The sequence below is a fragment of the Alligator sinensis genome, unplaced genomic scaffold, assembly GCF_000455745.1.
Source record: "Alligator sinensis unplaced genomic scaffold, ASM45574v1 scaffold4_1, whole genome shotgun sequence".
In the NCBI taxonomy this organism is placed as follows: domain Eukaryota; kingdom Metazoa; phylum Chordata; order Crocodylia; family Alligatoridae; genus Alligator; species Alligator sinensis.
Window position 1 is genome coordinate 726182 of NW_005841887.1, and position 14464 is coordinate 740645.

At 41.5% G+C, this 14464-nt stretch overlaps 1 protein-coding gene across 1 annotated transcript in view; it reads left to right on the forward strand.

Moving 5' to 3' along the window:
* The window catches only part of DPP10 (dipeptidyl peptidase like 10), a 393708-nt gene that overhangs the window by 149889 nt on the left and 229355 nt on the right, over nt 1–14464 (forward strand). Inside the window, exon 4 of the mRNA XM_025196931.1 lies at nt 2268–2362. Within this exon, the coding sequence (XP_025052716.1) occupies nt 2268–2362 (95 nt within the window). The remainder of the gene's footprint in view (nt 1–2267; nt 2363–14464) is intronic.

Genomic DNA, 14464 nt, shown 5'->3' on the forward strand with positions numbered 1-14464 from the left:
ACTCCCCTCTTGTCAGCACGGAGGTGGAAAAGGATCTTGGAGTCATTATTTACTCCAAGATGAAGATGGCTCGGCAGTGTGGGGAGGCGGCTAGGAAGGCCAGCTGTACCTTGTCGTGCATCCACAGATGCATTTCAAGCAGGACCAAGGAGGTGATCCTCCCCCTCTATGCGGCACTGGTCAGGCCGCAGCTGGAGTACTGCGTCCAGTTCTGGGAGCCGCACTTTAAGAGGGATGTGGACAGCATCGAGAGGGTCCAGAGGAGGGCCACTCGCATGATCAAGGGACAGCAGGGCAGGTCCTATGAGGAAAGGTTACGGGACCTGAACCTGTTCAGCCTCCAGAAGAGAAGGCTGAGGGGGGATCTTGTGGCCTGCTATAAACTAGTCAGGGGGGATCAACAGGCACTGGGGGAGTCCCTGTTCCCCCGAGCGCCGCCAGGAGTGACCAGGAATAACGGTCACAAGCTGGCGGAGGGAAGGTTTTAGTTGGACATCAGGAGGCGCTACTTCACGGTCAGGGTGCCCAGGGTCTGGAACCAGCTTCCAAGTGAGGTGGTGCAGGCTCCCACCCTGGGGGTTTTTAAGAGGAGGTTAGATGACCATCTTGCTGGGGTCGTTTGACCCCAGTACTCTTTCCTGCCATGGCAGGGGGGCGGACTAGATGATCTGCCTAGGTCCCTTCCAACCCTAGAAACTATGAAACTACTATGAAACTATGGGGCTTGGGGCTGTTCTGGACAACTGCAAGGGTAGAGGGATGCCCAGTACTGCAGTGCCTCTTCCAGTTCTGGGTGACCAGTGTGCAAGATACCCACTGTTGGGAAGCTGGTGCTGAGCAACTCCATGCACTGGCTTATTGAAGAATTCCTGGGCCACACAGCGCTGGGTAGTGATTTGATGATGTTGGGTAACTTATCTGCCTGGGGGAACCTAGGACCAGGCCTTCCCTGCCCTAGCAGCCACAGGGACAGAGCAGCTTGCCCTGACAGTTCCCTCTAGGTGGGCTCTCAGGGATGCAGCTGCTTACTACATGCCTTTGGGGAAGTTGTGGGGGGCGGGGGAAGGACAGCAAAGCACTTTGAGACTGGAGTGGGTTAGAGACCTGGCTGGACATTAAGTTTCTCCTTCCACAGCAAAGCATTCGCTGTTTGAATCAACAGCTTTGTTGTGGATCTACCATTTTTGTGGTGAAACAGCCACATTTTTCTTGGTACAAATCCTTTTAACAGTTGGCATATTACCATTTGTTGTGGAAAATGTACATGTACCCCTCAGCAAATGTAACATCTGGAGGGGGCCATAGAAACTTATAAGATAGGTAGCAGAAGAGAGATTTACTCCCATTTCAAATTGAACTTACATTGTTTTTAAATAGGTTGCACATCATCTTATTTGAATATATTACATTGTACCTTCATTCAATCCTTTTTTAGTTAATATAATGAAGTCCACCCATCCATGTGCTCCTGACAGTGATATAGCACAACAGTATCATAACTCAGTAGCAGAAGTTATGGAACTGAGAGATCCCTTCAATATTATTAATTAATCAAGTAAGGAAAGCCTAAAGATAGGACTAAAGGCTATTGGTCAGCAGACATTTTTAAAGGCATGGGACAGAAATTGAACTAAGGCACTTGTATGAGAACTTGCAATGAAACAGATGCCCAACTTTTGGCCAGAAAACCTTGCTGATGTAATAGCCTTCCTTCACAAGGGTCATCCATGTATTTAATGATTCTATTTGTAATACAGACAAGTTCACATGAGGAGTAAGACTTATCAGACTGGAGAACTCAAGGGTAATCAGACTTACTTAATTCGTAGGAAAAGTGCTATTAAACTCACTGACCTTACAGCAGTGATTCCATTGAAGTGAATGGAATAGTTTTTTTCTGAGTGAATTGATGAAATACGGTGCACAAACTGCACAAGCAGTTGTGAATTTCAAGAATTTTTGTGGTGTCCCTTTTATTGGACTAGCTGCATGATTGGGATAGATTTAGACTAGTTTTCAGATAACACAGTGCCCTTTCCCTGCTACATCACCTCATACTACCAACAGTGGTGTCATTTTAATAATCTCAAGAAAAGTCAATATAATTGGACTTTAAAAATGAAGCTCGGTCTATAAACTGCCTGAACATATTTTAATGTAGTAGTAGGTCTTCTAAAAGTTTTGTTTTTAATATGCCCATTTTCTCTACAAATGTTATATTCAGTACTCAATGTATTTGCTAATTGTTAATACCTTTGTTGTTGCAGATTCAGAAGTGGTGTATAAAAATAGGAATGGACATGTTGTTAAACTGAATGTAGAAACAAATACAACCACATTATTATTGGAAAATTCAACTTTTGTAAGTAATACTTATTTCTTTTAATAATTTAAACTGTCACTTTTCAGTGGAATTCAGTTAATTAATTGGGGTAATTTTGGTATTCTTTTTTTTTTCTTCTGTAGCAGGATTACAGACAGTATAGTATAGTGCTTAAGCAGGATATAGACCCTGTCTGTCTAGAATGGATGACATTAGAAATGGAAAATATTATCTAACAATACAAAAGCTTCTCCTCCAGCATATTCTCATGGTTTCTGCCCTACATTTAGATGAATCAAGAAAGCATTACCATGGCAGTAATCTACAATCTGGTAGTGTTCAAACTCTTGACGTTTGTCTTCTTCTGTGCTCCCTACAGTTAATATAAGGGACATGTATAAGATAATCATATGACAGAGGAAATAGTATTAAAAGTTAATAGTATTGGCCTCTTTGAGGGTCACAATTTTAAAAGAACAAGAATTCAGAACAGCAGATTTTGGAAAAAATAGCTATGTAGTAGAAAAATTTTGTGGGAGGGGGAATGGTCAGTCTCCTCCCCCAAATTAAATTACTGCAGAATTCAAGGAGATCTACTATTAAAGTAAAGAAAGAAACAGGCATATTTTCCATTTCTTCTAATCCCTTTCTACTTTTCTGTTCTTCTTAACTAGTCATGGACTGTTCTTCTTGAACTCCTGTAAAATGCTTTGTGCATCTTCTGGTGCTACCTAAATAATAAGTATTATTAGGAAACTTTATATTTAGTCAAATTTTTTCTTTATTCCCTTTTATGTCATTACGCACAGTGTTACTACTTGTAACCTCCCCCTTACCTTCACTTAGCCAAGTGGTAGGCTCCGTGTATCATGCTTCTCAATCTTTCTTCATAAATATGCCTTACAGCCCTTTATTACTTATATAAATAATATGAATTCACTTCAGTTTCCTAACCTTTTTTGGGTGCCCAAAACTAAAATTAAGATTCACTTTCAAAAGAGCTATTTGCCAAAAGATTACGTCTTTCCTCATCTGTGACATGAAGCCTTTGCTCAGCCCAAAGAGAACTTGTCCTATTTGCTTCAACTATAATGCATGACAGCTTCCCTTCTTCTTCTCCTCCTGGGCATTGTAGTCCACACATCCTCTTTTTTCCAACAGTTTGAACTAAGGAGAACAGGAGCTCATGCAAATGAGCAAAGCCATAGAAGTGAAGGTGCCTTGACTCGGTGCAGAGGTGGGGTGTGCATTTGCCGCACATATAGTTATGGTAGCTCTCTGAGCCATTGGGAAAGAAGAGGGAACTGTGCCTAGGGGGGTCTTGCGGTATAATATCGCCTAGGTCTCTTATTGAGATGATTCAGTTTACCTATTGCATGCTTACAGCTGTGACCCAAGCCCTAAGAAGGGTTGGAAGCATTAATTATAAATGTATTTTCCTACTTGCTTCCTTTCTACAAGGCAAAACATCAAATATTACAAAGAGCAATTGCCATCACTATTTCTCAGAGCCCCTTTTTGCCAAGCACAGGATTAACTGTGTCAGACCTGTTTATTATCTCCAGAACATAACTTGAGTACAGACCTCTATTGGACCTTCTGGCTTGACTTCTAGACCTTGATGACAAGACTTAAGTTGCCTTCTAGATAGTGCCATGCACTTTTGGCTGCTGACACTTGGCTTATGCATTATTAGGGGTAAGGCTGGTATAGCAAGCTATTCATACCATTAGGCTAGGCTACTGATGCCAGGTAACAATGACATGATGTGGACAGCCAGCTGCAGACTGCAAATGCCACCTTTGTTCATAAAGATGCTGTTCTGCAGGTTTACATTATAACAAGCAAATCCAACCTTAGATCAGATGGAGTGACAGAGTTCATGACACACGACATGCACTCATAATTACGAGCTCGCTACTGATCAAATATGCATAATACTCAACTTGATGTCTAACAGATTATAGGTAGAAGAAAAGCAACAAATAAAGACATGACATGGGTTTTTTTTTTTGAGGATCTCCTTTGTGTACAGTGTGCAGACATAGTTGGAAGAAAAGACAGCAAAAGATAAATGAGGTAGATACTACCCACAGTTATTCACAAACAAGTGGAATGAAAAAGCTGAATGTGGAGCCGGATGATTGTTGGCACATGCTTGGCAGGTGTATCAAAGGGGAATTTTGATTCACCTGATTTTCTTTCTTTGATGAAAATGTGGCTAGCAATCCTAACAAGAGGTTATGACACAACAGAGGCAGACTGCAGAGTTGAAACCAAGAGCTCTCTTGTTCTGCTAAATATCACTTCTCTCAAACTAACAGTGCTAGATGTACTCAGCCTAAACTAGCTGTTTGGATCATTAATCAGACTTCCCCCCACTCAACATCACATCTGCTTAATCACTAGTGCATAATTAGAAATGGTTCTGTTTTAATGACTCTACAGAGCTGTCTCATATTCATCAAAGCCGTGCGCACCACAACACAGACTATGATAGAGAGAGCTTCCGCTCCTGCCCCATCAAAGGGTTTCAGCCGTGAGAATGAGGCATTAGTCTGCTTTTCATGCTTGTTTCCTAACTCCCTCGCTCTTGCTCAAAACAGCTATTAAAGACTGTGGGTTTTTCTTACTGCTGTTGATAGTTGCCTATTAGAAATCAGATATCCATAATAAATGTTGTGCCCAGACAAGTAGATAGAAACTGTGTTTGGTCAGCCCTTTCACTGGCTCTATTTGAACTAGCATCTTTGAAGGGAATTTCTTCCTACCTGATTGCTGATCCCCTTAAACAGTCCTCAAGTAGGCAGCTCAGTAGTTGTTGCTGTACTCGTTGGAGACAGCCATTTTGTGCAGAATACATTTCTTTTTATAGTATTTAGTGTCACTTTCTGTCGAAAATGCAAAAAGCAAAAGTCTACCGAAGAGCCTTTGAAAGGACACCCACTGTGCTCCCTGCCCTTTGTATCTGCCAGCAAAACTCGACACAAAAGGAAGGCTCTGAGTTTATTCAAAACTTCTGTCTGCCACTGACAATTTTCTGCAACAAATCCTGCCACTTTTTTTTTTTATTAAGAAGTGATGATGTTTTTCTTTAAAGGTAACCGTTTCTTCTCCACAGAGAAGTGCTTTTAAAAGTCTTTATTAAAATATGGATTTATTCAAAGACTGTTGAAATCACAGCACTTCAGCATAATTAAGTCATTTGTCCTCTTCAAATTGAAACCTTTTATATAATCATTCTATTAGTAAAACAATCTAATGGGCAACATAATATATTAAGAGTGGAAAAAAAAATTACTAAAGCATTTAAAATGCTCAAGTAGCCCTCTACCTTCTATTTAGTCGTTTCAACATTTTTTTTTTGTATTTGTCCGATTATATACGGGTTATCAGTGAATAGCGTGCTGCATCTAGCAGGTCAATAAATACTTAATATTCTGATTTGTCCAGTGGTACGCATGACAGTTGGATATTGGGCAAATTTTGAATGAAGGCAAAAAAAGGCACAATAGACATGAATCTCAACATGGTACCTTGATGTGTGTGATTCTGAATCTATATGTAACAGTTATACATAATCTGTCACCTGTCTAAGGTGCCTATTACTGTGAAGTGTAAGTATCATGCTTACCAGTTGTTCAGCAGCCAGCAAACCTTTAGTCTTATAACTCATTACAATTCCAAGATGAATTTAGATTGAGAAAATATAATTAGTCTAACACTATTTTCTTTTGGTTCTTTATGCTTTTTGTGCTTGTTATATTTAAAAAAATACAAACATATGGTTACCCGGACCCTCTACTTCCCCCTTCCCCACGATCCTACCAATGGAGCTGCTGTAATGTAATTATCTGTATAAAATACAATCCCAAAAGGAAACAGATGCAAAGATTGGGCGGGGGAACCCACTCATTTTCCAACTCACCTGAACTGCAACTCCTCCCCTGCTTCAAAAAAATCCCCCCAAAATTGTGGTTGCAAAAATAACCAATTTAATAACTGCTTAAAATGTGAAATTTTCCTGCTGCTGAGACAAGAGTGTTGAAAAATGCATCATTCCTTCCTGAAGGAATTCTTTGAAGCTTAGATTATTTATTCTATATTTCTATTATTAACCAAACTTTATGCAGCTTCCGCCTGTGCATACTAATTTACCCCAAATTTTAAATCTGGCTTCTAGATTGATCTCAGATTTTTTTAACAGGCTCTCCTAGTTTTCTATTTCATGCTCTGCAGTTCACCCTTAGTGTCCAACAGCCTCCTTCCCGGCTTCCCACCAGACTTCTCTTCCTTTTCAAAAAAGCTTTATTTCAGGCATAAGAGAGCCTCCATTCTGGGACTCAGCCAGCTAATCTATTTAAATTGCACATGTTTCCAGGGGCTTCCCGATTTGATATACCCCAGAGTGTGTTGTGCTGCTTGTATTATCATTACTGTGGGCCATCTTTCACACGTGGGCTGATAGAGAGGGATTACTTTTTGCTGCCTGCTAATTAGGAGGATGGCTTCAGAAGGGTGAGCAGAGCAGAAAAAGTTTTGGCTCATGAATCATGATTAGGCTCTGTGGCAGCCCAGCTGTGAAAGCCCGGCGGAGGCCCTGCAGCCAAAAGAAGAGAATTAGAATTTTAGTCTGAACAGATCTTTTGGCACTCAATATGTTGTGATATTTCACATACCATTGTTCATAATAAGCCCTTTTTGTGTGTGTGTGTGTCTCTCTCTCTTCACCTCCCCACATCCTTTCTCCCTTGCTGGGAACTGAACATAGCATCTTAATGCAATTATAGTTTCTTAGCTTTAACTGTAAGAGCAGTTTACTTGGTTATATTTTATTTAGGAGCCTTCTACATGCTATTAATAAAAGAGTGCATAATGGTAGATACATTAACCAGCATCGTATCACCACATAAATATTAGTAATTGTTGTCATACTGGATATTTTAATGACACTCACATGTTGTACATGCATTGTTATGATCATTGTAGTATTATCTCCCTCTCTTGTACACCTCAAAATGTCAAATAACCCTTGTGGCCAAATCCTTTTTGTTACGGTTTATTGCTGTAGATCTATCAAACAGAAAACCTGAAGGTGAAAAGGGCTCATAACTGCAATTGCTAGGACTCCTTGGTAAAAGCTCTAGAGAAGGGGTTGGCAACCTATGGCCTATGGGCTAGATTCAGCCTGTGATGAGGTTGACATTTGGCCTGAGAAAGTCTGATGTAGCCTAGGGCAGGGGTTTGCAACTCCCGGCATGCATGTCAGAGCGTGACACATGAAGGCCTTTGCTTGGCATGCATGCCTTGGGGCAGACAAAGGAGAAGGGTCCGGGGCTGTGCTGCCACAACAAGGATCGGGCCCCTTGCGGCTGTCCCACCATTTGCCCAGAGGTGAATGTGCACATGCCACCAGCAGTGAGCCAAGCTGGGGCTCTGCAGATCTCAGTGAGGCTGCTTGCAGCCTCCCTACCACCTGCTGTAAGCAGCCCAGGCTCCGTGGCGGGTGACCAGGGCCTGCCCATAGCCCAGGCAAGCTACAGCAGACATCTCAGAGGCTGCAAACTACTTCTGCGAGGTCTGTGGAGCCCCAGCCCAGATCACTGCTGGCAGCAGGTACACATGCATCTCTGGGGAGATTGCAGGGAAGAGGCCACAGCTGCACTGCCACAATAAGGATCAGGCCTCTTGGAGCATCCATGCTGTCTGCCCTGGCACACCAACACCATTCAAGTTGAGCTTGGGGTATTTTGGCACTCTGACCAAAAAAGTTGCTCACCCCTGGCCTAGAGGATCAGCCAGAACACAGGTGCTCTGAGCCGCCCTTCTCTGCTGCAGCACCCTCCTTCATAGCTCTCCATGCTTGTCTGCCCTGCCTGTGCTTACCCTCACTGTAGAGGTGCAGGTATATTTGGAGAAGGGAAGTGCAGGCAACTCAGAGGGAGGGTCAAGGATGGGTGTGTCAGCCTGTGGCAGGGGCTGTGTAAAAGTTTGCCCATCTCTGTTATGGGAGATCGGCAGCAGTTTTTTATTACCTGTCAGACTGGTCATCCCAATTTGCAATATTGCAATGAACACCAAAGATTTTCATGAGCATGTTTCATGTTTGCCAAATGCTGGGGTGTCAAGAGAGGTGTTAAAGCAAACAGGGGCAAATGGACTGAACTGCTGTTAGTTTTTGAAAAAAGAATCCCTATTTATATAGACAGTCATAGTTGGATGGTACCTTTGTTTAAAGCAAGACTTTTGTTGAAAAGACCCTTTTTCAGTTGTAACTTTGTCAAACCTGAGCTCGTTCTTTTTTGCCTGCTTTGGAGTCTGTACCTGCACCTGAATCGATTTTAATGTTGCAGCAAAAGTGATTCCAATATTCCTACAAAGTTTAAGAAAAAAATGTACTGGGTACATAAAAACAACAAACATCACAATTCTTTCATTGAAAACCTTTAGCACCTCCACACTTTGGAGCAGGAGCTGAAATTTGGAAGGACAGTTGGCTTAACATCAGGGATATGCTTCCCCTTGTCCCTTTTTTTTTTTCTGCCCATGAGAAAGTGCCTTAATTATAAATCTCTGAAAAATTCACAGTGTATTCATGGTTAGTAGAGGCTTTTTAGAGTTTGGCAGGCCAGGTCTGCAAAGACTCCATCTGCGCTGGATATATACTTCTTGTCAGAGCATTAATGTGCCAAGGCAGCGTGCATGGTATCCAGAGTGCCCAAGTATGTGCTATAACAGAGCTGAGATGGACCTTCCCTGCAATTTTGGGGGAAGTTGTGATGCCAGTTTGTAGTATCAAGGGCAGGGAGACTCTCTCTCCTGTGTTCTCAATATTTCGATTGGGGGCATGCAAGCAACAAGGAAGAAAAAGCCATAATATCATTACCTTAAGTACCGCCCATCACTTCTTTTTAAAGAACAGAAGGTGGTGGTGATTGCGACAGTAGCTCTGCTGCCATTTTTTACATTATTGTTGTGGTTAGACTCATTCTGCTCCTTCAGCATAGGGGACAGCTAGGTTCGGTTCCTTCCTTTGAGGTGCTCTAAACCGCGTTCTTCTCTGGAGAGTGTCCTAAACATCAGCCAACACACCATACTGGGAGAAAGCACCTAAGTATCTTTAACTGGCAGTGCTATGCTGTTCAGAAAAAAATGCTGAATTCATTAGAAAAAGAGAACAAGAAGGAACCTGACTGGATAACCTAATGGTTGTGGTTGTTATAGGAAAATGTTTGTAACTTATTCAATGTATGCCATCCTTTTTCTGTCTTGTAAAATAAAGGGATGAGCCTTACTCCCCTTTTTAAAGAAAGGGACTAAGCATCTAACTTCAGGTGAAGGATTCAGGACTATGAATTCCAAGTGGATGGACATGCCTCCATGCAACCTCTGAGAAAGATGACCAAGCCATGGCTAAGGGTTGGATTTAAGATGCGTGTTTGTGTTTCTAGCTTTAAGTGGCCTCCTCTTCAGATCAAACTCTTCAGGCAATTTTGCTTAAGTTGGTTGTTTGAATCAATTTCTGAGGAACCAAAGTCATCCCACCTGCTGTACAGGCCTCTATCCGAGGGTTCTGGATTTCTCTCTGCATTAGATGTCACAACACTCAATACTGCACAACCTTAATCCCTTTTTGGATCTAGTGCTTTTAAGTCCCTGGTTAGTGCCATAACTACTTCCTGTGAACAGACTTTTGTCTCTTCTCAAATATTTTCCTTATGTACTACTGTTCTGCTTTTACATCTAGGTCCCGGTCTGCAAACTGTTCTGGGGTCTAATCTTCAAAATGGACTCTAGTCCTACTCTCAGTTCAGTTTCACATTGGTACAAAACTCTTAAGTTACTCAAGATTTTCAACAGTGGGAGAGAGAATTAGGCAACTCAGTCAGATCAATGAGTATCATCACTTTTTGACCTTTAGCTACCTTATTCCATGAACACAATGAAAATGCAGATTGCTATATATAATTTAAGATAGTGTTAAGTATGATTACTGCCAAGTTTAAAAGGACATTCAGCAATGGACATACTTTAAGAATGTGCGAAAAATAGTATAAAGAACTATGTATGTGTGACGCGAATATTAACAGCAGCTGAAGTACAGGGAAATGTGAAGGAGATAAATACCGATTAAAGAGATTGGTACATAGGCCAGCATGAAAGAAAAAAAAAGGCTAAATAGCTTAAATGTTGACTAAGTCCTCAAATGATGTGGTTGAACTGCTGTTGTTTGATCCACTCAAAACTACCCAGGAAAAGAGATGAAAAATACACCAGGAAATATACTCTGGAGAATAATTATACACTAGCATAGTGGTGGGGTACATTACCTTATATGCAGTTTGCCTTTCTATGCTATATATTAAACAATTAGAAACAGGACACTAGTTTAAATGTAAGAGCAATTAAAATTCACTGGAGTCATGTGAAGAATACTGTATAGTGAGCAAGACTATTGAGCAAAGATGAAAAGACTAGCCTGCACATCAATAATATCTCAAGACCAGCTTTCAAGTAGAAAGCAGAAGGGAAAAGAGGAGGCTGGGATTGAGAAGCACATATTGACAGTGAGGATCAGGTAAAGGCTAAGACTGAATCAATAGTTCCTCTCAGTTATCTGAGCATTCACCCTGGCCCCTGACACTTGGGATTGTTAACTGTAATGTTGACTTAATTATACTGTCTCTAGCCTAAGCTATTCTTATGCATAACAACATCAACTGAATAACAACTGAATGCTTCTGCTAAGAATGAAGCACCCATCAAATGTAAAAGGATAACCATCCCCATCAGTGCCAAATTTTTGACCTGTAAATGAAGGTTGAAGACAGTTTTACTAATGAAAATATCCAAGTTTTCTTTATCCTGTTCAATACATGGTAACTTTGTTCATTTCTATTTCTCTTTATCCTGTTTAAAGATCTTGCTGTAGCCCTTTCTGCCACGGTGTTCAAACAGTTTTTGCAAACCTGCCTTCCACTAGACAAACCCAATGTCATAACAGGAAGGTGAGAATAGAAAAGTACATGGCAAAGGGTAGCTTAAGTGTGCTTTATCGTTCTGTTTCTGTTTTCTTATCCCCCTTGTGATCTATGGTAGCGGACATACTAGTGGTCGTGGTTGTCAAGTGTGTTATTGGGAATAGAGAGGAGGTGTCTGCTTGTCCATGGAGCCTCACAGCATCATGTGTCACTGTCAGACAAAGAATTAAAATCCATCTCACGTGAGGCATTTCTTTCAAAAGAGGCTAGACATACAATCTGCTGTTCATTTTATACAGTTAGGCCCAATTATGCAGTCAGTAGGGGTTTTGCCTGAGCAAGAAATGCAAAAATCAAACCTGATCGTTTTGCTTTTATAATTCATAAAAATAAAGCTCTGTTAAATTTAGCAATGTAAGTGAAGCTGTTGAGTGATTTGTGAATTTAGAAGGAAAAGAAAAGATATGAAATGGTAGGTATATATTTTTTTTTCCTGGAAATATGCAGCAGTATGAAACAAATCTCTTATGAGTAGTGAGTATTTACCTACAGGAATGAGAACATTGAAGAAAGGACAAGAGCTTCTGACAAAGGCAGAGACTGGAAGTGTAGAGTATGTGCACAAATGGTAGTGGGTGTAATAAAAATGTTTTAGATTTTTTTAAAAACATTTTTTTCACTTTTTTCACAATGGTAAATGACATTTTTTCATATGTTTAAAACCCTCTCCATCTACCCTCCCCCCCCCCATACACACACACTTGCACACACAGTTGGAACATTTGTTCATCAGACAGAGAGCATAGCATAACTACGGTCAGGAGTTGAAGCCTGTCTACCTTGGTAGGGAGGCGGATCGTCTATAATCCATACAGCCTTTGTATCTTTTCTGAACTTCATAGTTGAAAACCTCGTTTTAGCATCATATGGAGACTGGAAGGATCTCCCAGAGACTTCAGTGGCACTGAGTCATGCCCATGACATTAGTCTGAAATTCTATCCTAAGCCTGATCTCCACTGAAAGAACCATCTGAGGTCCCCGCTGCATTACAGGTATTGCACAATAAACTGCTTAACTGTGCAATTACCTGGAAACTAGCTACACATGCAAACTAGCTATCACACAATGAGACCCTCCAACCACCTATAAAGTTAGACCTCGAAAATGTACACCAACTTTAGAGCAGGTTGCTATCAAGTTTTAATTTGTACTTGTTGCAGGGTCTCCCCTGCTTCTGGGAGCTCCATCCGCTGACAGGGCTCCCAGCTGCAGGAGGGCACTATGCCCAGTGAAAACCCCCCAAGCCTTAGGGATCATGGCGGGATCTGGGGGTTTCATTCACTCCTGAGCTTTGGGGATTGCAGCTGTCATGATCCCAAGGGTTTAGGGGTGTAGGAAATCCCTAGGGCTGGAGGATTGCTGCAGTGGTGATCCCCCTGCCACAGGGGTTTCCTGAACCCCTGGGATGGGAGGACCACCCATCTGGTGATCCTCCAGCCCCAGGGGTTTCCCCACATCCATGGGGTGGAAGCATTGCTGTAGCAGAGATCCTCCAGCCCCAGGGGTACATGGGGCATCCCTGCAGGTAGGAGCTCTTCAACTGGTGTGCATGAAGCTCTCAGCCACAGGAGCTTGCTGCTTGTGGGTGCAGGGGAAGCCTGGGATTGTGCTCCCCCTGCACTGGCAATAAGGTGCAATGGGATCTAATGTGTGATCGCACAATCATGCCTCCTGCCATGCACATGTGGTATGGCAGAAGCCACAATTCTGTGATTTGCACATTAGATCCTATCACACCTTTACCTGCACCTGATATCCTCCCCTACATCGGGCTGTCAGACACCGGGCAGTTCAATAGAGAGGGACCTTGAAAAAGCACTGAAATGTCAGCCTTTCCTTTACTTTATTGGGCTTATAGGCCAGGTACAGACATTACACTTTTAGTGTAATGTGTAATATTAGTGATTGAAAACGAGTCTATAACCATAACAGATCAGAAGTTTGGCGCACACAGATTAGTTTAAAAATGTCAGACCCAGCCTATGATTTCCCCCCACCTCCAAAAACATGCATGTGTGTTCTGTTCACCAATTTAAACTACAGAAAACTGTGCAACTTAGATTGATTCTGCCTCAGGCTTTTTGAATGTCTGTACCTAGCCATAAAGTCTAAGCCTCATGTATTTTTTCCTGTTAGGCTTGGGAGAAGTGTAGGTAGTTTGTTTTTTTTTTGTCACCCTCAAAAAACTGTTTTCTGTTGATAAAACTGAAAATTAACAGTGGCCTACATTTCTGAATTTATGGCCAAATATATGCTTTAAACTGCCAAAAATTAAGGCTGAGATTTTCAGAAGAACTGAAAGGATGAACGAGCACCAAAGTCCCATTAAAATTATATTAGAACTAGGCACTTACCTTCCTTGAAGCTTATTAGTAAAGCCACCCTATATGAAGACATTGATTGTATTTTTTTTAAACTGATTTTTTAAAATGTCAGTCTGCATAATAAAGCTTGGCAGTGTGTGTGTAGCTTCTGCTAGCCTAATATGTATTTTCCTGCTTCTAAGTGGAACCTTAAAAAATGGAATACTTTTGCCCTTCTCTTAGCAAAAATAATCCTATTATAGCGGAAACAGGGAAAACAATCTGCCAAAATCATTACCTCTAATCAGGAGCTTATGACTCATTGGCACTTCATTGACAGTTTATGTATGAGACTCTTGGAACCATGCAAAAATGTGCAGGTGAGTCCAAGATGAGCATGGACTTCTCCAACGCGATTTGCACTATATTAAATCTCTAGATGTACTGGGTAATCCTTTAATGGGAAATACTAGACTAGTTCTTACTGGTGTTGCCTAAAAATGCCAATATTGTGCAGCTGAGCTACCCAGGTGTTTGCTCTGAGTGCATCATTAGTATTGTGGTGGCATAATCAGTGACTGAAGAATCTTGCTAAATACAGGAAGTAGTAAGCACTTCACTCCCCTGAAAATGAATTTGGAAAACTTCCCAGGTTATATATCGCAGATGACTGAGCTTGTGTGGCAATAATTAACAAATTGCCAGAATGCAAAAGAACTCTACATCTAAAAATGTGTGTAGTGTTTTGTCAAATAAAGGGAACAACATATACACAACTGATCTCTATTGAATGCCG